Below are 25,743 nucleotides of genomic sequence, written 5' to 3'. Positions count from 1 at the left end.
CCTTCAGGAATCTTCAAGTCTTTCTGTATCTTTATATCTGCAAGCGTCCTCAAAGGTTTGTCATCCACAGTGAATGTATGATCTTTCATTTCCAATCCTACACTTGAGGACTTGTGTAAGACCTCTGTAATAGATACATAAAGAGATACTTTATTTAACCCTCCCATTCTCCTCATTTACGGGCACCAAAAAATACTGTTTCCTTGGTGGAAAAAATCAAAAAATTCAGCAAAAAATTCCCCAAATTTCTGAAAATTTGCAAAACCTTCAGGAAGAAAATTCCACTAATTCCTTAAAAGTTTATCTTAAGAGTTTTTTTTTTAAATCCCCCAAATTTAGCAAGAAATTTCTTGTAAATATTTTTAAAAATGAGTAAAAATCTTCCAAGAAATCCTAAAAATATCTAAAGTGATTATACATATATCACTAAAACTCCTAATATTTTCTTTAAGAACATTCACAAAAAATCAACCAAAATCCAGCAAAATTTGTTGGATTTTGGTAGATTTTTTTGTGAATGTTCTTAAAAAACATTTCTTTTTTCCACCAAAAAATGTTCAAAGATTTCCCAAAAATGTTGAAAATGTGGACATCAGAAGTTTCACTATGAAAATTAAAAAATTTTTTTCCACATTTTCAAACTTTAAAACGGGTCAGTTTTGACCCACAGGACAACATGAAGGTTAATGTTCCTGATGTTGTAACATGATGCAAACCTGTGGTCAGATTTCACACAATGTTGGTAAGCAGAAGTTTAACCTAATAACTGAAGTGAATCGACAAAAATGAGTATTAAATGAGTATAATTTCCCCCTAAAATCTGTAGCTATCAGAGGCTGTTTCCTCCGTCACCGAGGTCATGCAGGCTGCGTGCCGTTTGGCTGAACTCTGAATAAAACCCTGTAAGACTTGCCCTGATTCTCACCCCTGTCTGCTGGTGTTTGTCCTCGTGGGATTTCTAACACGTATCTGAAATGCTGGTAACATGTTAGTAAGCAGCAGCGTGTGGAATGTGGGGATGGTTTTGGCTCTGGTAATTCGCTGACAGCTCTCTATGTACACAGCTCCCCTGATAGGCCTGATAGAGTAATAAAGATGTGTCCTGCCCCACTGAGCGATACCAGCTAGACGTTAGCGGACACCTGTAAGGTCAGCAGTTCAGCTGCCGTTTGGCCCCAAACTGTGCGACTGGCACTCGACCTGCTGCTGCACAACGTACAGAACACCATGTATCTTGGTGAAACAGGCCAGATTTAAAGCAAATGTTTCTCCATCACATCAGATATTTAGTGGCTGTTCAGCAAAAACTTCATATTTAGTGATTGTTCAGGTAAACTGAAGCATTAACCTCTTTTATTTTAGAACAAAAAATGGCTAGAATGTCGTGATTGAACTAAAATGTCTGCAGCTTCTGAACTTCCTCGACTATATGCATGAATTTGGTCTCACCAGAGAGAAAAAAAAGAAATGTTTCTTGTTAAAGTGTCAGAAATGGAACAGCGGGCTTTTAAAGTTGATGATTTTGCCCCAGTACAATTAGAAAATAATCACTGTGAGGTTGGATGGCGATCCGTCTCTATAAGGTGTCACTGACACTGAGTTACATATTTATTTCTATTCTATTTTCTGACTGTTTTTGCATTACTTCTTTTACCAAACACACTCCCATGATTGCATTGCTCTGCAGATGCTGAGTTTTATTACATGAAAAATCCAGCTGTACTCACTTTTTTGTTCAATAACATCCAAAATGGTCTAAATTTTGACAAATTTTTATCCTTATCAGGAAACTCAGGTTGTTAATTTCATCCTATTTTGATTAAAGCTCCTCTTGTTTTACTTGATTCATTTGTTTTAAAAACCTAAATGCTCTAAATCAAGTTATGTTTTATTATTTAACAAACTGTTTATTAATATTTTATTGCTATTTAAGCTTCTTTTTGTGTGCTAACCTTTTCTATTTTCTTATTCAGTTAAATTACAAATGAGGCCTTTAGTTCTGTTGTTAAAAAAGGTAGAATTAATATTTCCCAGTATGAAAAAATGTCTTTCCCATTTATACTTCTGCAACTTTTGCCATGAAAATTCTGCAAGACCAGACTTAGAGTGATCACTATGATTTTAGGACAGTCTGTGTTTAAGCTGATCTAGTGCAAAATACACATGAAATAATGGAAAATCAATGTTATTTTTGCAAAAACTACAGGCTACGGAATCCTGTGATACCAAATTTGTTCCTGTTTACTAACATAGTTGGCAAAAAGTAAAGAAATAAAAGGGAACATAGACTTCATCTGCAAGTTTATGGGTTAAATTCAATCCTCCGTGTGTTCAGAAAATGCTAACCTTCAGCTAATAAAACCCTCTAAAACAATAATGCGTTGTCTAATTGGTCAAGAATCTTAAAACCAAGATGATTTTCCTATTTAGTTGAACACCTAACAAGCTAATTGTCTTGTTTTCAAGTTACAATGCAGGCTAATAATTGCAAGAAACCACCTAAACACTCTAATTTTCACTTGCATTGGATGTCCACACTGTAGACATGACATAAAGGAGAGGTCTAGCAATTTCATTTGTATTTGCTTATATCAGTCCAATAAAAATGCCTGGATTGACCTGAGGGGCTGCACAGTGGTGTAGTGGTTAGCACTTTCGCCTTGCAGCTAGAAGATCCCTGGTTCGCGTCCCGGCTTTCCCGGGATCTTTCTGCATGGAGTTTGCATGTTCTCCCTGTGCATGCGTGGGTTTTCTCCGGGTACTCCGGCTTCCTCCCACAGTCCAAAAATATGCTGAGGTTAATTGATCATTCTAAATTGCCCGTAGGTGTGAATGTGAGAGTGATTGTTTGTCTCTGTATGTAGCCCTGTGACAGACTGGCGACCTGTCTAGGGTGTCCCCTGCCTTCACCTGAGTCAGCTGGGATAGACTCCACCCCCCCATGACCCTAGTGAGGATTAAGCGGTGTATAGATAATGGATGGATGGATGGATGGATGGATGGTTGGATGGATGGATTGACCTGAATACAGATCATCTGGATCCCTCAGGACATCTTTAATCTGTATGTTTTGTTCAACCAAAATCTAAAATCACTATTAAGGATTTGGTCTGGTAAAAACCTAACAAATTTTACCTTGTTGATGTGTCCATTTAGTGTTTTTTTAATGCCAAAATGCACATAATGAGTGAAATATGCTGTCAGCATCACCTTACAACTTCCAGGATTTTGTAAACCCAAAGAAACAGTCCTGTCAGCTTGCAATGTGGGACTTCCTGTCAATTTTCTTCTTCAGAATCGGCTTCTGGTCCAAATACTTACGTCTGAATTGCATAACTGTGTAATATTGTGCAGTATACGGTAGTTTTACAGTGTTTGAGCAGCACTGTAGGTGAGCTGGTGTGTTAGATCTGTAAATTCTCAATGATGTAATGGTGTAGAGTTACAACTAAGTCATTTTAAAGGTCAAAAAAAGCTCACAAATGTGTGACTGTTCTACAGGGATGAGTTTTTATGGGTTTAATGAATGACTGGTGAGGGACTTTAATTTTCCATTAGCTGTATTTCAACTTTATACTTGGAAAATCCCCTAAAGGATCCAAAAACCCGCAAGAAATGCACACATATGCAATAATATCACACCAGTATGGATCTACCTTTGGCAAACAAATGGTGTGACGACATAAGGCATGAAAAGCTGATGTGTTTCCAAAAGTAAATCAGTCAATTAGTGGATCTACGTATCTATCAATGGCTCTAATCTTGAGGTTATTACATTCAGCTGTGATGACATATTTACTGAAACTTTCAAAGAAATCTCCGGCTTAAATCGTGACTTCAGTAACATCTGTCTTGTCCAAACGGGTTCGGCGCTGTGGCTTTACTTTAATAGTGTTTATTTATTCCATATCCACGCTGAGGTCACAACAGCTGGTTCTGTATGTATCGACTACACCGGCCCTTCCAAGCCTATATCGGTGTCTCACGACAATCTGAATCTCTAAACCCGGATAATAAGATTTCCTTACTCTTCACATCTTGTCAGATCCCACTCGAGTCGAGGCCTCCCCGACCAACGTGGACATGCTACAGTGGAAGGAGACTCACCATAAATCCGAGCGTCCTGGCATCAGTCTCTTCTTTCCGCTGAAATATGGTTCAAAATCTTGGGTCTTGAGTCTGTGGGTGTAGTCTATATAGCCAGATACTTCCTGTCCAAGAGTATTATGATCCCTTATGAAAATGACCGACTGTAAAAAAAAGAGAGAAAAAGAAGGAAACCCTCTGTGTAAATAATCACGGCCATCAAGCCTCTCCTGAGTAAAAGCCAGCGAGGGCCGGTGTCACTTGTGGAAAGTGGACAGATAGACGGGGATCCGTTACAAATCCTCCCACTTTCAAACACAAAGGCTCACGTTATACTTTGAGTCGGGTTCAAATGGGAAACCGGGCCAACTTGTGTCGCACCGCAGTGGCCCGAGCTCGCTGAGGTGGGCCGTCTACAGAATATCCTGCTCAGATAAGTGCGTGGGACTGAATCCTTCAACTTACAGTAACTGAAGTCTCAGTTCCGTTCCAACACACCTACAGTCGGGGCAAGAATGTAGCTTGAAATGACATGAAATGTGGAGTCTTGAGTTAAAACTTAATACTGAGAGTTGGGTGAAAAGTTAAGGGTCTTTTTTGTTAAAAATTAAGGGAGGAAATGCCAAGTTATAAGGGTTCTATAGCTAAATTTAATGTGTGCACGTGTAGAGGGAGGCTTCTTTCCTTTTTCTTCAGCTTAAGGTTTTTTTTTGTATATGCATTGACTTTCTCCTTTTCCATGTTGTGGTTTAAGAACAGAGGACGTCATAAGAACAGAGGTCGTCATAAGAACAGAGGTCGTCAGCAGAGCTTGAAAACCCTTACTGACTTATATGAAAATGACAGACTGGTTTCTTGATGTTTAAAGTTTATGGACTACATCTGAAGTAATAGAAACTCACCCAAACCAGACTAATTTGAGAGAGATCCCATCAAAAAGGGGCACAAAGACCCTACAAGATGCACAACGAACAGACTGTATATAAAAGATGGATGTAGCCACCATGTTGTCGCTTGTAGACTGCTTGAGTTTGGATTTTGGTCATCGCCATCTTGGATTTTTGAATCCTGAAATAACAATTTACGATAGTATGGTAGCTATAAAGCACAAGATAGCCCCATCCTTAAACAATTCCTGCTTTATCGCCTATTTTCCTCTAAATGGGACCATAATTTACCAAATGTACATCGTGATATGTCAAAAAAGGCTTGCAACTATCAACAGAAACCATAAACCTATCAAGAAAATGTTTACTTAGTAGGTTAAGTTAGAAGGAGGTTAATTTCCCCTAAATGGGACCATAATTTATCAAATGTACATCATGATATATCAAAAAAAAGCTATGCAACTAGCATTTCAGACCATAAATCTATCAGGAAAATGTTTGCTTTGTCAGTTAATCAAGTCAGAAGGATGTTTATTTCCCCATAGAGTTCTATACAATATGCCCAGAGCAGTCGCCCCCTGCTGGCCATTAGAAACAATGTAGGAGTGAGACGCCTCCATGTTGGCTACATCCAACTTTTACATCCAGTCTTTGATCACAAATTTACAACCAGCTGCAGATTTTAGACTCAGTGTCTTTCCTCAGAAATAAAATGATGATAGTGAATATTAAGATTCCTCTTTAATCCACTCAGGAATGAGTTACACAACTTCAAGATCTAATGTAGCTTACACCAATCAGCTACAACATTACAATACGCACTGCTAAACTGCAAAATCTGTTCAGGAACAGCTCGAAGAACACGGCAAGAGTTCAAGGTATTGACTCATCCCAGTGTCTGAGACATCCCCAGAAGGTCCAATATCCATATCACTGACTGGTCACACTGGTTTGGCAGCATAAGGAGGCCTGATTGGGATTCTGAATCAAGTCTGCGCTACTCGGGAGCATGTAAACCAGTGATCTTGGACACTAGCTGGATGCCAAGAAAGAGTTTTCATTTGCAAAATACAAAAGCAGATACCTGTGTAGCCTTGAATATGCAAGAAATAATCCAAACTCATTGCCCAAGATCATAACTCAACCATGCATCCCAAGAATTACATTTCTAAATTATTCCTAGGGTTTCAATAGGTTACCCTAACAAATAAACTGCATTTGTTTTGGAAGAAATGTACGTTCTCCCTGAAGTAAAAACGCTAATTTAGTTGGAAAGGCTTCCAGTTTGGAGAGCAACAAAGTCCACGTAAGGAGGCTGGTGGCATAAGTCAGCAACAAGACCAGTTTTCTTTGGCTTTAGTTTCATTTTAGCTCATTTATTTTCAGTTTTTACTCACCATTTGCTAAAGTTGAGGCTCCAAAATGTCATGGGTAGATGATAACTACTAATATCCATAACTAATACTGAGCTTAGGTAAATTCCTGCATCAAAATTACAGAACCAGAATTAGAAAAATAGCACAATTTGGGTTAAAATTTGATCTTCTCATGACATATTTGAAGCTTTCTGTACATTTTCTAGGATACCGAGGTGGTGAGTTCCACTACATCTAAGCTGAACATGGGAAGATATGTTGCAATGCACTTATTTTTAACAGCTTATAAACAGATGTAATCAGGCAGCAAAGACGTTTCTCTGAAGAATAGTTCAGTTTGTAGTTTAGACGTGGTTCTAGGATATGAAGGTGTCTAAAGTCCAAACAGAGATCTCTGATTAAAGCACAATGAGTCAGAACTAAAAAAGGCTGCAAGCAAAGAAAACAGAACTCTAAAGACAGTTCATCAGTGATCAGGTCTTTGAAGTGAGTTCAAACCTGCAAAAACCTGCAAATAAATCGGATGACAAATGATTTTGTCATCGGATTCAGACAAAGCAAAGTTGTCCAAACCCCCTGGGGTGACGGTGGAACATGAAATGATCTTTTCATGTCGATCCGATGGCTTAGATAACACGACAATGAGGACACTCTCAGGTGTGAAGAGGTTGTTTTGTCTGCCGTCACAAAGATTAAAAAAAGCAGCTTTTCTTTCCTTCCTTTCTGAGAAAAGAGGAGTCTTTTTGTGTCTTGTTTACTCCGGGCATGAATGAGTCCCACTTGTCGGCCTACAGTAACGCAGTAAGAGGATCCTTGTGGAATACCTCGGCGAGCGATATCGCATTTGTACAACTGTCAGGACACGGGCCATCTGTGGATCCCTTTACTAAAAAGGCATGAGATAACTAGCACTCCAGAGCTCGGAAGAAAAGAGGGCTCCTTTCTCTGCGTCCCTCAAACGTTTAAAACAGATGCTATCAGGTTCACAGCTGGCTGCAGGCCTGAGCCATATACCCTATCTGCTGGCTTCTGTCCTCCCGCAGGCCAGCCTTGAAAACACATCATCAGCTGGACCCAGAAAAGGCCAGAAAAGGGAAGCACCATGATAAAAATATCACTTAAATTCGTCTTCGGGGTGTAAATGAGTGTAGTCAGTTAGCTAAATGAGCTAAAACATACATTAGATTCTTAAAACTGCTTTATTTGGAGGTAGAACTAACACAAAGAAGATCACATGCAACCATAACTAGAGTGAAAATAGTTGATAGTTGATCTGGAAAGTGATGTTTGCAACAGACAGTCTGGGAAATAATTGAATCCACCGCATCAGACTAGCATTACCTGGACACCTCTAGTCATTTGTAATACCTGCAGAGGTGCATCTGTGAATTTAATCAGGTGCAAAAGCAAAAATTCCACTGCAAATATTTCAAATTTCACCAAACACAGAGGCCCTGACATCATATGAGTCTAATGCAACTTGGAATTTCAGTGATTTCAGGTATTGTTTTGTGATTTTGAGAGGTTTTTGGGTTATTTTCTGCACATTTCTTCTCCCTGTTTCCCATTTTAAAATTTGTGGAGTCTGCATTGGCATCCATTTTGTGTCATTTTGTGTATAATTTGTGTCATTTTGTCTTGATTTTTGTCATTTGACGCCACATTTGTGTCACTTTGTGTTATTCTATGGCATTCTGTGGCATGTTTTTGCCATTTTGTGTCTAGTTGAGGGTGTTTTGTGTTGTTTTTTTTTAATGCTTTCTGTCTCATTTCCATCAATTCGCCTTGTTTTTAATTGTTTTGTGTCTCGTGTGTCGTTTTGTCTCACTTTTTGCTTTTTTTGTCATTTTGTGTCGTTTTCCATCTACTTTGTTATTTTGTCCCTTTTTTTTGTCAATTTTTGTAATAATTTTGTCTCATTTTTGTCGTTTTGTTTTTTTGCTGTTTTGTGTCATTTTATTGCCTAATTTTTGTTATTTTGTGTCATGTCATATTTTATGGTGTTCGGTGTCTTGTATTTGCTATTTTGTGTTTAGTTTAGGTTGTTTTGTGTTTTTTATGCTTTCTGTCTCATTTCTGTCAATTTTGCTTGTTTTTCATTGTTTTGTGTCTGTTTTCTGCTGGGTTTTTTTGTCATTTTGTGTCTAGTTTGTGTTGTTTTCTGTCTAATTTCTGTCATTTTGTCCTGTTTTTTTCCATTTTGTCTTGTTTTTTAATCATTTTGTGTCTCATTTTTGTTGTTTTGTCTTGTTTTTTCCATTTTGTGTCATTTTGTTGCCTAATTTTTGTCATTTTGTGTCAAATTTAACAACATGAGACAAAAAATGACCACAAACAGGAACAACAGTTATAAAGAAATCCAAGACGATCAAAATGTAACACAAAATGAACAAATCTGGAACAAATTTGTTGATTTTTGTTGTTAAATTGTCAAATTCAATCATTTTGTGATGCTCTAAAGTTCTGTGAATTAAAGTTTGGAGCATTTTGGGTGCAAATTCAGAGACTTATTCTCCGACACAACATGGAGAGACATTCACAGAACGCTTACATCCATCAAAAAAGCAAAATGAGACAAGGAACATTTTCCAACAGGTTCAACAGTTATTATGTGGCAGTCTGTTATTTATCATATTTGTGGGATGATGTCAGCAAAGTCCACTGCGAATATTTAAAATTTCATTAAACACAGAGGTTCTGAGATTATAATAGTCTCATATAAAGTGGCATTTTGGGGATTTTATGGCTATTTTAAAAGGATTTTTAAATTATTTTAAAATTATTTTTGCAAGGTTTTGTTAGTTTTTTTCTGCACCTCTTTCCCATTTGAGAACAATTAAGGCTGCAAAAGCAATTATAAATAAAGGTTTGGAGCATTTCAGGTGCAAATTCAGAGACTTATTCTGCAACACAACGCTTAAATCCATCAGAAAAGTGAAATATGATGCAGTAATAAACATTTTGCTCTCTTTCAGCAGCTTCGACGATTACATAGGAGGTTATTGTTTATCACATTTGGGGATCATGTCAGTAAATTCAGCTAAACTTTCGTAAAATTATGACTTCACTTATTCCATATAAATGCACAGCATAAAACACAGTTGGGTAATATCATTATAATCAATAATAATAATAAGTCCCCAAATATTACTAATCTTGTGCAAATATGGCTTCATTTAGTTTGTTTAAAATCTGGAAATTAAGAGTTCTTGTGTTTTTTTCCTTGTTCACCTCCTTTTTTAGCAGAGACACTGTATTTCAAGACCTCTGCAGTTACCTCTATGAATAAAATGTATAAAAACAATCAAATGTATGAAAAATGTACAAAAAATTTACAAATTCAAATTGTCTTTTAATTGTGGCCTTAAGGGGAAAGACTTGCCTACATTATTTCATTTTATGAAAGAGTTTTCCCGAGTAAAAACAACAGCCAAATGTATAGAAAACATGGAAAACTCAAACTATTTTTCGTTTTGTACTTAAGAGGAATACCTTTCCTTCATTATTTCATTCATTTCACTTCATGAAAGAGTTTTCTGAGTTAAAAAAGAATGCCAAATGTTTATAAAATATGGAAAACTCAAAGTATTTTTCATTTTGTACTTGAAGGGAAAGACGTGCCTTCAGTATTTCACTTTATGAAAGAACTTTCTGAGAAAAAACAACAGCCAAATGCTTAAATAAATTATAAAAATCAAATTATTCTTAATTTTGCACTTAAGGGGAAAGACTTGGCTTCATTATTCCATTTATTTCACTTCATGAAAGAGTTTTCTGAGAAAAAGTAACAGCCAGATGTATAGAAAATGTATAAAACTCAAACTATTTTTCATTTTGTACTCAAGGGCAACAACTTACCTTCTTTATTTCACTTTATGAAAGAGTTTTCTAGGAAAAAACAGCAGCCAAATGTATAGAAAAGGTGCAAAACTCATTTTCTTTTAATTATGGCCTTAAGGGGGAACACGTGCCTTCATAATTTCATTTATTTCACTTTATGAAGAGTTTTCCAAACTGTTATCAGCCAAAAGAAGAGTGTTTTTTGGTCTTATCTGGTCTTCTGAAAATAGCGCTGTATGTTTTTGGTGAAATTACTTAAAGGTTTATACCACTGATGCAGTTTTAACACATAAAGGTCCCTTTTTTCGCAGTAAGCTGCCTCTGACAGGTGAGCCAGGGTTCATTTCGCTCACAGGGAACAGAACAAACGAGTCAGACTCTTATTTGCTGCGAACAGGCGACAGGAGTTTCCAGGCTCCACCTTACGGCATGGAAAACAGGCCTGACGTCACCTGCTGGCAGCGTTTACCAAGAACAGGTGCTGTGACCTGACAGGGAGGCCCTGCTTTATGGCAAACTGCCTGAGAAGCTGAGCGCTGCAGCGGTCCCAGGTAACAGATCTGACCATGTTTAGTCAGCCCCTCTTTGAAAAGCTGCTTTTTTTCCGACATGTACTCCGCAGCGAGCTTTAGATGAAGGTTGTACAAACTAATCCGTGATCCAGGAAGTTAATAAATACAACAAAGCAGGTTAAATCTCTGTGGCTGCCCTTAAAAAAGAAAAAAAAACTAGATCTGATCTGTACAGAAACAAACAGTGAACCTGGAACACTGTTGATGGTAGTAATCACTGAGGTCTGTGAAAACTCTCCACACACATGTGAATTACTGAACCTCTGGCTAATCTTTCACAGCCCCGTGGCTCAAAGAGGAGATTTACAAACTCGAGTCAAACAGGAGCTGACAGCAGGATGTGGCTCTCCTTTGTGCTTTGACAACAACCTACAGGTGGAGACACAAAAGCTGCTGCAGCTCCTGACGTCCTGCAGAAAGACGACGGATGAACCAGGAAACCAACCAGGACCAGTTGCTGAACCACAGAAATGTGTGGGTAGCGGCTGAAAAGTTTCATAAAATACCAAACATACACTGAGTTTAAGGTCACCCACACAATTTCATGTTTTCAATGAAAACCCACACTTTTATATGAGCTAAAGTTGCTCAACATTAGTTAAAGTTTCTCTATACTATTTAAAGTTGCTCTAAAGAAGTTAAAGTTGCTCTATATTAGTTAAAGTTGCTCTATATTAGTTAAAGTTGCTCTAAAGAAGTTAAAGTTGCTCCATATTAGTTAAAGTTGCTCTATATTAGTTAAAGTTGCTCTACATTAGTTAAAGTTGCTCTAAATGAGATAAAGTTGCTCTACATTAGTTAAAGTTGCTCTACATTAGTTAAAGTTGCTCTACATTAGTTAAAGTTGCTCTACATTAGTTAAAGTTGCTCTGTATTAGTTAAAGTTGCTCTATATTAGTTAAAGTTGCTCTATATTAGTTAAAGTTGCTCTATATTAGTTAAAGTTGCTCTACATTAGTTAAAGTTGCTCTATATTAGTTAAAGTTGCTCTACATTAGTTAAAGCTGCTCTGTATTAGTTAAAGTTGCTCTATATTAGTTAAAGTTGCTCTACATTAGTTAAAGTTGCTCTACATTAGTTAAAGTTGCTCTACATTAGTTAAAGTTGCTCTATATTAGTTAAAGTTGCTCTATATTAGTTAAAGTTGCTCTACATTAGTTAAAGTTGCTCTACATTAGTTAAAGTTGCTCTACATTAGTTAAAGCTGCTCTGTATTAGTTAAAGTTGCTCTATATTAGTTAAAGTTGCTCTACATTAGTTAAAGTTGCTCTACATTAGTTAAAGTTGCTCTACATTAGTTAAAGTTGCTCTACATTAGTTAAAGTTGCTCTATATTAGTTAAAGTTGCTCTACATTAGTTAAAGCTGCTCTGTATTAGTTAAAGTTGCTCTATATTAGTTAAAGTTGCTCTACATTAGTTAAAGTTGCTCTACATTAGTTAAAGTTGCTCTACATTAGTTAAAGTTGCTCTACATTAGTTAAAGTTGCTCTACATTAGTTAAAGTTGCTCTATATTAGTTAAAGTTGCTCTATATTAGTTAAAGTTGCTCTATATTAGTTAAAGTTGCTCTACATTAGTTAAAGCTGCTCCATATTAGTTCAAGTTGCTCTAAAGGAGTTAAAGTTGTTCAAAAATGAGAAAAAAAAATTGCTCCACATTAGTTAAAGGTGCTCTTAATGATTAAAGTTGCTCCATGTTAGAGTTGCTCAAAATGAGTTAAAGCTGTTCTATATTAGTTAGAGTTGCTCGGTATTAGCTAAAGTTGCTCTACATCTAAGTTGCCCATTATAGTCCTGTTTGTACTGCTCCTTTTCTACACTTTTTCCTTCCGCTTACACCTTTTCCCTCATTTTTATGCCCATTAATGTCCTATTTGTAGTTTATTACCTGTTATTGATGAATATGGAGCAGAAAATTGTAAATCATTGCAGAACGGCTCCATTTCAACACATTCTCTTTCCGTTTACACCTTTTCCCTCCTTTTTTCCCATTAAAATCCATTTGTACGGCTCCTTTTCTACACTTTCTCCTTCCGTTTACACATTTTCCCTCCTTTTTATGCCTTTTAATGTTCTGTTTGTAGTTTATTACCTATTATTGACAAGTATGTAGCAGAAAACTGTAAAAGAGAAGGTTTATTTTTCAAAAATTTTGAAGCCCAAATGTCCTCCAGTTCTGGACTGACCCATAAACGGATTAAAAAAAAAAAAAACACCCATACACAACATGCAACGACGTGAGAAGCCTGAGCTGAGATTTGCTGATTTCATTCATCACAGTTGACCTCATGCACTGGTCAACGGTGAACTTTTAAACTGCTTCATTTGTTTTTATGAGCTGATTCTGGTGCAGCACAACAACAGGCAGCAGATAAATGCTTGGACTCTAACTGCCCTCCATACCAACCTGTCTGCCGGCCCCCGTGGCCTCCTCTTCCCCCCCATCCTCCAGCCCACCTCAGCCCACAGCCGCCCCCCCAGGCCCTGGGAACAATCCTGCAGTGTCAGGGAGCCGTGCAGGTGTCTTGCGGTGTCAGCTGCCATGCTGTTTATTATTGGTGGGCCGTGCTTCAGGAGGAATCCCGGGCCATCACTAGCAACTGTGTAAATTTGTTGGGGTAAGGAAAACATGGCCCCGTACTACAGGAATGTTTTCAGGTGGGAGCCCTTCTTTCTGTGAGGCTTTACCCCTCATCCTCCTCTCTGGATTTTCCTTAAGGAGCGTGAGTGTTTTCCAGAGGGGAGCGGGATGAGGAGGGCTCGCTGCTTGTTTGACTTGGAAGTGACTTCACACGGCCGGCTTGTGTAATGGATGCATTATGTGTGGAGGTGTGCTGCATCCGCGGGGATCGACCTGAATTACACATCCTGCAGGACATGTGATCCAGAGCCAGAGCTCACTTAGGCGGGTCATCGCTGTCACTAACCCTCATTAGCCACCGCTAACTGCTAGCACCGTTTAATGTGAACGTCACACTAAGAACTTAGCATCTTCTTAGAAATCAGATTAAAAGAAGCTAAAGCTGGACCACTGTGCAGACTACATTCAGACTTTTCCTTCTGATTTAATTAAGTTTCATTACTGCTGTGTATATGACAATAAAGTTCTTGAAGTTCTTGATTTTTTTTTCAATATAAAACTTTGTCTGCTTGGCTTAATAAATGTAAACAACATATAAAATGAAAATGGTTCAGTTCACATATTGCAAACCCATCCTGACCAGAACAGGTTCATTTATCAACTCCATAAAAAGAAAAAAAATTAAAAATGTAAAATTAAATTTGTAAAGAATCAATGTCATGTAAAACTACTGTATTTTACATGTAGGTCTTTCCCATGTAGATTAAAAAAAGTTTTAACATGCATTTTTTAATGTGAAAAACAAGTGAAATATTCTCATTGAACCATCATCTGTGAGAAGTAAGAACATCACTGAACTAAATATTGATAGAAATGTTTCGTAATAATGAGGTATAAATAATGTTTATTGGGATTTTTTGGTTTCTGCCATTTTTGGATAATTAAGCGTCCCCCAGGAATGTCGTTGCTGTTCCTGAGAATCAAAGCTAACAGAGATGTTTTCTATGTATTCTAGATCAGACGCCACCACGTCATCCATCCCTCTCCCCAGTCTGGGTTCTACAGGTATCAAAGTGTTCAGTGCCGTCGACGCTGCGCGAGCATAGTTGCCAAGTCCGCTTATTGCAAGCGACCTTGGGCTTGTTTTTTTTCTTTGTTCTTGCAAATCTCATCAGTCGAGGGTTGCTAGTTTTTAGGTTTGTTTTCTAAAGTGTAGTCACTTATTTGGGCTTGCTTTGCTACCTGTTTGAAACCCTCCTGATTCTCTCCCAGTTCTCCACAATAAAGCAAAACACGTTAGTTTGTCCTTTCCCAGGACCCGTCCACTCCCACCCACACTCACAAACATCCAAACAACGCCTGAGAGTCTGTCATAGAGAGAGATGGTGACAATGAGCAGGAGAAAGTGGGGGAAATATTGCAAAAAATGTAGTAAAGAGTGGGAGAAAGAGAATGCATTGAAAGACTGGATCCGACCTCAAGTGGGAGATAACTCGAAGGCGTTCTGTTGATTTTGTAAATGCAAGATACGTGCCAACCATGCAGATTTCAGATTTAATACAGCATGCTGGCACCGAAAAGCACAAAAAAGCTCTGCACCCTGGTAGCTGAACAGGTTGAGAGGGTGACCCATGGGTTTGAATGCAGCCCTTTACTGCAGGTCCTCTCCCCCCTTACCTGCCTCTCTCTCACTGTCAATAAAGTCCAACAAGGCCCAGAAATAACTAAACAACTCCTTACGGACATTGGTTTCACTACTAAAAAACAAACAAATGAGCTACATATAGTCACTTACATAGCCTGTCACACAAAAGTTATACAAAGTTTTCATGCTTTTACTGTCAATTTACTGCAAACAAAAATAAATGTATATATTTATACTGTTATCAAGAGGCCTCTCATTTACAAAATGTGCCAGTTCAGCTGTTTTTTGGGCTTGTTTCCACAGAGCTTGTTGCTTCTTTCTATCGCGAGATCTGGCAACACTGTACGTAGGCATCTACAGGTGTCGTCTTCAATCACATTGGCTCATATCAGAATCATCGTCATCTTCAGAATCGTCATCATCGTCCTCAGAATCATCTTTGGAATCGTTGCCATCGTCCTCTGAATCGTCATCATCATCCTCAGAATTATCGTCATCATCCTTGGAATCGTCCTCTGAATCGTCAGAATCGTCCTCTGAATTATCGTCATCATCCTCAGAATCATCCTCTGAATCATCATCATCATCCTCAGAATCGTCCTCTGAATCGTCATCATCATCCTCAGAATCGTCCTTGGAATCATCCTCCTCCATGTCCTCTGGGTTGTCAGACGTTTCCTACCACCTCCTCCTGTGAGCTGAATTCAGAGTTTCTCAGTCATAAAGTAACAGGCTACAAAAAAATCCCTCACACAAACACACTTAATGTACGCTGCAGCTCTTTGTGAAGCCTCTCAGACACAAGAAGAAGCTTGGTGAGCTGTTTGAACAGAGCAGTGAGTCGCCATAATCTAGCCTCTCATCACAGGCCTCCACATGGGCCGCTGATAGACTGCAGCCGTCCCTCCACGACTCCCCTGAATGCTCTCCTGGCAAGAATCAAGGCTTTAAACTCCAAAATCGAGGTCCTGCATCTATGAAAATAAATAAGCCAGACACATTTGGTGGCATGTATTTGTGTTTACCATCCAAACAGGGCATTTTTTAGTTGTTTCTGAAACAGAAGATCTCTAGAGTTTCTGCAGCTCCTCGGTGTGATTGTCAAAGCAGACCCGATTGTGTGCGCCTGCAATAAGGATGGAAATAATCAAAAGACATTTCTTTTCCTCTCGCTTATAATTACAGGGTGTGTCAGCAGACAGATGTCTTGGCACCGGATGCAAAAATGCACAACTGTTCAAAAGGACTTGTTGCTCTATGCTGCGGTTTAATGTTATATCTGTATTCTCTTACAGCTGGGCACAAAAGGCTGGCCCAGGCCACGCAAAAAAGGTGCAAAGAAAACCTGGTTTTGTTCTAGGAAATGCACTACTATGAGGGTTTTCTGTTGTTCCTCTTCTTCCTAGACACTTGGGTTATAGCAGTGTGTTGTTCTGCACATATTCAGTAAAGGTTGTGTTGGTGCAAGCCCTCAGGAATTTCCCAAATTTCGGGAATTCTCCAACTACATAGGACGGAATGCCAGGCAGCGGTTTGAGCCCGGATGAGGTAATAACGCAATATATAGCGTACAGTATGTTTGGCTAAATCACTGGATTTCTGAGAGATGAATAAGGATGCAAGAATGTAGGAGTGGCTGCTTGTTTTGTCGCTTCATTCCTGCCGAAAGGTAGACGTGTGCCTGTGTTTACCTCATGTGTTCTCCAAATGCGCCCACAAACATTCTGCAAGAGTGTTTGCGCAAATAAATCCAGGAGCAGGTGTCCTCCTATTGAGCTTTCTAAACACCCAATGGTGGACAGCTACGCCCAGTGAGGTTAGCCATGAAGGCAGAACAACTGCGGCCAAATACCAAAGGGGAAGCGGCTCAGTCAGTCAGTCAGTGCAGGGAAGGCGAAGGCAGCTAGCTCAACCCTTGGGCTGCGTTGGCCTCTGTCTTTTTGGAGAAGCCGCCAGTAAAGCCGTCACCACAAAATAAGTGGCTTGAGCCCACACGCTTCAAATTACAGGGCACTCGAAATCAGAAAATGCTATCCTGCTTTTCGCAATTGATGTTTTAGAAATTCTATTAAAACCTCCTTAGTTTGGCCCACGGTGCAGCTTTTTGGCTGGTGTTTTTTTCCCCCCTCCGACTACACGGATTCATGTTGGCTGATTTGCATTGTTCCTCACAAAACGACACACTGGAATGACAAAACTAAAATATGGCTGCAGGAAAACGTTGTAGTTGGAAGTTGTGGACACGTTGGAGGAGCGAGAAATGCCAAAGTGACTACTTGCTGCAGCGTAAAGTTATGATTGCAACAAGAAAACATGATTTGAACCAGTTTTCTAAAACAAACACTGCAAGTAGTTGCTGATTTTCACCACTAGGAGTTCTCTTTTTCATTCAGCTAAAGCAAAGTGTAACCCTCAATTCCAACCTTGAAGACAGAAAAGACGAAGAAAAAATATACGAGCCATAAATGCAGACCTGTTGTTTGCATCTGCTGTGCAATGCAATGCACCAGGATGCAACTTTTTCTTCCTTTTACTCCCACAACAAGCATCTCATAGCGTGCTGAACTCACTGCTAAATTGCTAGACAGCAGTAAACTATCGGAATTACTCTGCAGCCTGTTAAAGAAAAGCGTTAACGTTTTGAAATCCTTGGCAGGTGGCAGATATTTTCTGCAGCTGATAAAGGCCATCCCCATATGGAGAATAAGCTGTCAGGCTGACAGGTGGCATCACTTACGGCGCTCGCTGCAGAGCCCTGTAACAGAAACGGGGTAAAGTTTCTGCTCCCTGGAAGAGGAGAAAAAATCCTGCCCCTACAGTAAATGAGTCGCATGCCTGAATTCAGGGAGGAATTACGGGTTGAGAATAGCAGGCGGGTCTGGCACATGCGGTCACAACACAAATCAGTCAAACGCCATCTCAGCTACGGATTTCAGACACCAAAGTGACCAAGCGAAGCATATCTTCTCCCTCCCCTCCACTCCTACAATCATTTTCCACATTCCGCTTGGTTTTTAAATTGCCAGTGGGAAGAAGAATACAAGTTTAGCCCAAAATACATGCAGCGCAGCGAAGTCGCTCGTCCACTGGTTAGGTTTGAGAAAGCTCATCTGGAAAAAAAAGAAGTTCAACCAGGATTATGGTGTCACTAACTCTGTGGTCACTTTAATCCTTTTTGTTGCATTTCCTGCCTTGTTTAAGGGGCAGATGTCTGAGGGCTAAACTTGGTACACTGGAACAGCTGGCCACTTGTAGACTTTTGATGATAAAAGACATAAAGGGGCTACTCTTTCAAAGAATTCCACCTCGTAATGTACACACTGGTGGCAAATTTAAAGAAAAACTTGAATAAACGGTTCAAAAGTTTGGGGTCACCCAGACAATTTCATGTTTTCCACGAAAACTCACACTTTTATTCATGTGCTAACATAACTGCACAAGGGTTTAAAGTTGCTCTACATTAGTTAAAGTTACTCTACATTAATTAAAGTTACTCTACATTAGTTAAGGTTACTCTACATTAATTAAAGTTACTCTACATTAGTTAAAGTTACTCTACATTAATTAAAGTTACTCTACATTAGTTAAAGTTCCTCTACATTAATTTAAGTTACTCTACATTAGTTAAAGTTACTCTACATTAATTAAAGTTACTCTACATTAGTTAAAGTTACTCTACATTAATTAAAGTTACTCTACATTAGTTAAGGTTACTCTACATTAATTAAAGTTACTCTACATTAGCTAAAGTTACTCTACATTAGTTAAAGTTGCTCCACATTAATTAAAATTACTCTACATTAGTTAAAGTTACTCTACATTAATTAAAGTTACTCTACATTAGCTAAAGTTGCTCTATATTAATTAAAGTTACGCTACATTAGTTAAAGTTACTCTACATTAATTAAAATTACTCTACATTAGTTAAAGTTACTCTACATTAATTAAAGTTACTCTACATTAATTAAAGTTACTCTACATTAGTTAAAGTTGCTCCACATTAATTAAAATTACTCTACATTAGTTAAAGTTACTCTACATTAATTAAAGTTACTCTACATTAGCTAAAGTTGCTCTATATTAATTAAAGTTACGCTACATTAGTTAAAGTTACTCTACATTAATTAAAGTTACTCTACATTAGTTAAAGTTACTCTACATTAATTAAAGTTACTCTACATTAATTAAAGTTACTCTACATTAGTTAAAGTTACTCTACATTAATTAAAGTTACTCTACATTAATTAAAGTTACTCTACATTAGTTAAAGTTACTCTACATTAGTTAAAGTTGCTCCACATTAATTAAAATTACTCTACATTAGTTAAAGTTACTCTACATTAATTAAAGTTACTCTACATTAATTAAAGTTACTCTACATTAGTTAAAGTTGCTCCACATTAATTAAAATTACTCTACATTAGTTAAAGTTACTCTACATTAATTAAAGTTACTCTACATTAGCTAAAGTTGCTCTATATTAATTAAAGTTACGCTACATTAGTTAAAGTTACTCTACATTAATTAAAGTTACTCTACATTAGTTAAAGTTACTCTACATTAGTTAAAGTTGCTCCACATTAATTAAAATTACTCTACATTAGTTAAAGTTACTCTACATTAATTAAAGTTACTCTACATTAATTAAAGTTACTCTACATTAGTTAAAGTTGCTCTGTATTAGCTAAAGCTGATATTATTGGATAAAGTTGCTCAAAATGAGTTAAAGTTGCTCTATATTAAAGTTGCTCTATATCAGTTAAAGCTGTTAACTTCTAACCTAAAATACCAAATATAAGTTCGAATATGCAGTGAGAATTGAATCTTATCTTAATTATTCTACTTTACTGACTTGACATTAGTGTCTTAGTATCTGGAGTTGACATTCAGTGTGTAAAAACACTTTTCTGTGCAATAATGGAATTATACCTTTTTATTTTCTAGTACAATGCACAACTCTATATAACAGGCTCATATTTTCTACTTATGTTTATATTTTTAGGGCATATTTGTGGGACTGGAGGTGTGTGAAGACGAACAGATAACGAACCAACCACCAGGACTAGTTACTGAACCTGAGAACTGCATGGGTAGAGACTGAAAACTTTCATAAAATCCCAAATACAAGTTCAAATATTTAGCGAGAATTGAATCTTATATCAACTATTCTACTTTATTGACTTGACATTAGTGTCTCGGTGTCTATTTTGGTGATATTAGGGTATTTTAAAATATTTTCGCAAAGGTTTGTTCCTTCAAAAATAAGAACACAAGGACAACGGTACTGTAAATAGAGCTAATATATTAACCCTCCTGTTGTCTTCATTTACAGGCACCAAAAAATATTGTTTCCTTGTCTGAAAAAAATCCAAAAATTTAGCAAAAAAATCCCCCAAATTTCTGAAAATTTGCAAAACCTTCAGGAAGAAAATTCCAATAATTCCTTAAAAGTTTCCCTTCAAAGTTTTATTTTTAAAAAATCCCAAAATTTGGCAAGAAAATTCTTGTAAATATTTTCAAAAAATTAGTAAAAATCTTCAAAAAAAATCCTAAAAATATCTAAAGCGATTACATATATATCAGTATAACTTCTAATATTTTCTTTAAGAATATTCACATAAAAATCAACCAAAATCCAGCAAAGTTCGCTGGATATTGGTTGATTTTTTTGTGAATGTTTTTAAGAAACATTTTTAACATTTCTTTTTTTCCACCAAAAAATGTTCAAAGATTTCCCAAAAATGTTGAAAATGTGGAAATCAGAAGTTTCACTGTGAAAATCTATTTTTTTTCCACATTTTCAGACTTTAAAGCGGGTCAGTTTTGACCTGCAGGACGACACGAGGGTTAAAACTATACCACTTAAGAATATTGTAATGAACCCTGTGGTTAGGAATATGATTTTTTTGTAAATCAATGCAACTCTTTAGCTAAAGACAAAGAAAACCAAGAACATCACTACTATAATTTATCTTCTTTGCTTCTCTTGATAGAACAAGTAGAGCTGCATGGAGAGTACATGAAACACGCATTTTCCTGGACTGTAAAAGTACAAAAGACGAACACATGTAAACACAACGAAGCTCGCTCCCAGAGGTCTGCTTGTGCAGGTGCATGAAGCTCGCAGTGAGATTTGTAAAGCAAGCATTTATCGAGATCCCAGTCCATGAGAATTTGTCCGACATAAAAGTCTTGAGGTTTTTCTGCTCTTTGTTTTTCAGTGGGGAGCTGCTCAGAATATAAGCTGCTGTGTTTTCTTGGGGGAACAAAAGGCGAGGCCTCCAGGTAACCGAAGCTGCGCCGGGGATTTTATTTCTCATACGCCAAACGCAAACAACGCCGCCATCTGTGGTCGGCTGCAGCCCTATCATGTGTGACAACTGATGCTTCGACGCCGCGCAGGAAAAAGGTTGTTTTTGTTGGAACTGATAAGTTACAGAATTAACACAACAGAGTTAAGACCATCATTGATCACTAAACCGGATCGCCAAGAATAATAATCCCCAAACACTGATTTATTTCACTTTGCAAATGAGTAGAAAAGAGAAAAAAAACAAGGTTGACCTGAGGATTACTCTTCAATGTGAGTCCTTTTTTTATTTATCCTTCATCTATTGTATCTTGTTTTAGTAACAGCTTTATAATTGTTCCATTAAACCACCATCTTTTCCTAATCTCAACAAAATTAGCCAATAACATCATGTTTTCACTGTCAAAACCACATTTATATTAAATCCTGCCAGAGATGCCATGAAGAGTCAGCATAATCCTCAGCATCACTGCCAGTATTACTTCTTACTTTTCTATTCTAGTCCTATTTTAGCTTACTTTTATTAGTACGCTAAGGAACGGCAGAATTATACGATGATTGACAGTGGTTTGTCCATCTGTCTGTCTGTCTGTCTGTCTGTCTGTCAGCAACATTACTCAAAAACAGACCAACAGATTTGGATGAAATTTTCAGTGAAGGTCAGAAATGACTCAAGGACCAAGTGATTAGATTTTGGCAGTGATGCAGCTTATAGTCTGGATCCATGGATTTGTTAAAGATTTCTGTATCGTTGTGAGATAGCGGCACTGTGTTACTGTAACCATGACAACAAGTGAACACTACATCAGCTGCCTGCTGATGATCACATGATTGTGATCCTACTACAAATCCACCACTGAGGACTTATCAGGACTTATCCTTCAGAAATGATACAAAGAACAACTGATTAAATTGTGGGGGTGTTTCTGAGTCCCATCAATTCCCGCCACCTGTTACATATTTAGGTCACATGATTTGGTATCCGTACATAACGTACACACGCATAATACATGCCTGTGCTCAGCGCAAGGTCATTTTGTTTGTAGGTACATCTGTATTAAATGGACACGTTATGTATGGAAAAAACCTGAGCAAAAACACGACATATTCAAAATCAGATTAAGATTCACTGTATATGAACTCAGTTATCTCTCATCTCTATTTGGCTGCATGTCCACAACTGACTACACATTTCTAATCCTAAACTCCAAACATCCTGCAAGTCTGAAACATTCATCTTGGTGGGTCTGAATGCTTGTCATTGTCACCTTGGAGACAAATCATTATGAAGCGGCTCCAATTATCGTCCAGAGTTACCACCACTGCAGCTATGCAGAAATTACACAGTGCCCCGAGTTCTAAAGTGGGCACGAACAAGGCTGCCACAAACAACTTTATTTTTGAGTGCACTCCCTTCCTGTTATTTGAGACGGATGTTTTAACAGATTTTTGAGCGGAGGCGAATGCATGTTAGGTTGGTCAGCAGCAGATACGGCAGAGCTCTGGCTCACAGAGTTACTACTTTAAGCAGCGACCACATGACGACGATGCTGCAGCAGTAAACACATACCGAGCCTCCACTCCGACACTTTGCTGCAATTTAAAGAGTAACCAGGACCTTCTATGAGGACGGCTGGCATCTCAGGATTTACATCTGACAGCAGGGGTGTCAAACATGCGGACCGCGGGCCAAAACCGGCCCTCAGGATGACTTTGTAAAGAGTAAAAATTACAGAGTAGACATTAAACTCTGTGATCTGGAAGTTGTAGTGTGTAAATGATAAACTGAGGAAAAATGTTGCTGAAATTGAATTTGTTTTTCTTTCAATTTCAAGTTGTTCATAATGTTTTGTAAAAAAGATTACATGTGAACATTTTTGCTTTCAAGCAAAGGAAAAATTTCAAGTTGTCATTATTTATAGGTTACTATGTTGTGATTTTACTGGTCTGGTCCACTGGAGATCAAACTGGGCTGAATGTGGGCCCCTGACCTAAGATGAGTTTGACACCCCATGTCTTACAGGATTCAACATTTTCATGAACAGCTGTAACATCTGGTGGATAATATTTCTCTCTTCTAGCTCATAGCACAGTATTTCTGTAAAGTGATGGACTTTGTTGTCTCAATTAAGGTCATCAAACAGTAAACCTAACTTTGGTGGTCAACTGATATGGTTCAAGTTCATACAAAATCAACCAAATCTGAAAAAAGTTCCCACCTGACCCCATCAAAATCAGCTGATTTTCTATGTACAGTAACTTTAGTATATGTAATGACAACATGCCAAATTCTACTTTCATACTCTGACTATTTTCTTAGTTCCAGTTCCTCAAAGCACAAAAGGGCATGCTGGAATTTTGAGCTTTTTGACTGAATTTCTAAGCTCTAATAACGTACACGAGGTAGCCAAATTAAAATTTCTGGGCTGAAAAACACGTTTGAACTATATGTTCAACATGTTAAAAGCTGCAACCAAATCAGTTTTACATCCACTAAATTTGTCACAATCTAAATCCAAATGGTAGAACATAAGAGGAGGGTTGAAATGGCACATTTTAGCATCAGTAACAGCAGAGTCTCTCAGTACTGCGCCTTGGACAGCAACCCATTAGCTATGGTAGCTAATCGAGCCCCAGTAGCTGATGAAAAGTGACCAACAGTAGCGTCCATTAGCTCAAAATGGCATTTAATCAACCTACTTCATTAGCCAACTGATTAATCAGGTACTCCAAACATTTGTGCAAGATGGAAACTTTGAGTCAAATCTAGTAAAAGGCTGTTGAGAAAATAAAAACTCAACAGCGTCTCAGTTCACAGTTAGGACTTTCATTGATCAAGTTAAAACACACGTTGGTGCCATTTCAGAGAACCGTACAGGTGTTGCACATGTCCAGTGTTGCTTGGTCCACTCATGCTTCAGGAATTAAAAGCAAAGACCTCACTAATGTAAGGCAAACATGCATGGTACTTTGATGTGCTGCAGTGAAACCGAGCAGGTTCGTCTGATCCAGTCGGTACAGGAGGTAAGGTCCACTTACTGTTACCACAAACGTCATTATGGTGTGAAAAACAAGGTTGCAAAAGGGCTTTTTACATGAAAAACATAAAATATCTCTACTTAGGTTTGACTTTGATGTCCTCGGAGGCCAGCACAGGTGTACATTTTCACTCTGGCTCAGGTATGGAAATCAAAAAGCAGCAGAGCAGAGAGACAAAAAAAAAAGGATGTTTAGAGGGAGTTGTCCTCTGAATTACCTCTGTGAAAACACACTCGCCAGAAAGCCCCTGAGACGTAATTATTTTCCTTCCGTCTTTGTCTTGGATGAAGATCGGTTGTGCTTGTGTCAGATGAAGTGAGACTAAGGGGTTTAGGGTCTTTAATTCCCACGTTTTTTACTGACTCTCTGTTGTGATCCAAGTACATGGGTTTGGCTGCAGAAGTACCGATTCAAGCACAACGCGAACACCACACTGAGCTAGTTGTTCTTTAACATATATCACCTATTTCACTGTTTCTGGTAGTTACTTGGACTAAACATGATTATAAAAACAACACAGCCACCATAGTAAGTACAAACTGGAACCCAATACTTAGGATGTTTGGAGCCAATAATGATGCTGTTTTTCTGGAGTAAAACACTTCTAATTACGATATATAAACATAAGTAGATCTTGAAAAAAATGACCATGAAGACACCTCCTGACTCCGCACCACTGTGATACATGCACTGCTACATGTGCTGCACTGGAAATAATGAGTTGCAGCTCAAAGTAAATGATTAAAAAGTCTTATTTACTGATTTAGATAAACTGTTTAAGCTGCAAACAGTATTTTGACGGGTTCTGTTGGCATAATAATGTTGGTAATAGCGTTAACTTAATATTAAGTGTAATTTAAACTCAAATTTTCTGCATTAGTTGATTAAAAACTGAATTTAAGTTGAGTTAACTTAATGAAATTTTCTTGAAAATGTCATTTTTCTTCACCTTGAGCTAAGGATTTTTTCTTAACCTGCCTGGACATTTTCAGATGGCAAAGACAGGTCATTAAAAATACTTTTGGTTGCAGAGGACATGCTAATTTCTTCAATTCAATACAGTTTATTGGTTGACTAATGCAAATAGTTGCCCTTTATATTTTATTAGGGTCCGAGCCTCAAAGGTGCCTAAGATCTCTTGAAACCCATGGGTTCCGTCGTTTTATTTTTTCTCCCGTTTCTTAATTGCAATTTTGAAGGCCTAAAAATACTTGAAAACGGGTAAAAATTTGCACACACATCAGGACTGGCGAAAAATGTTATATTTTATGGAACTTCCATGGATGCATAGCGAGGTCTGGAAAATTTCCAACAGGTTCTACGACCGGGATGTGTCACTTGCATCTATGAAATTTGGTAGGCTTATGTAACTTGTCACAATTCACAAAAATTTAATTGACAACCATA

At 37.8% G+C, this 25,743-nt stretch overlaps 1 protein-coding gene across 3 annotated transcripts in view; it reads right to left on the bottom strand.

Moving 5' to 3' along the window:
* cfap299 (cilia and flagella associated protein 299) overlaps nucleotides 1-25,743 on the bottom strand; it is a 131,516-nt gene that overhangs the window by 33,504 nt on the left and 72,269 nt on the right. For 2 of the 3 annotated variants that reach the window (XM_023266035.3, XM_023266036.3), the window contains exon 4: nucleotides 4,108-4,250. The exons of the other annotated variant lie outside the window; for it this stretch is intronic. In XM_023266035.3, coding sequence (XP_023121803.1) covers nucleotides 4,108-4,250 — 143 coding nt within the window. The remainder of the gene's footprint in view (nucleotides 1-4,107; nucleotides 4,251-25,743) is intronic. 3 annotated transcript variants of the gene reach the window in all.

This window comes from Amphiprion ocellaris, chromosome 6, assembly GCF_022539595.1.
Source record: "Amphiprion ocellaris isolate individual 3 ecotype Okinawa chromosome 6, ASM2253959v1, whole genome shotgun sequence".
NCBI classification, from domain to species: domain Eukaryota; kingdom Metazoa; phylum Chordata; class Actinopteri; family Pomacentridae; genus Amphiprion; species Amphiprion ocellaris.
The sequence above is the reverse complement of the archived record's forward strand: the minus strand, read 5'-3'. Positions and strand labels throughout refer to the sequence as shown.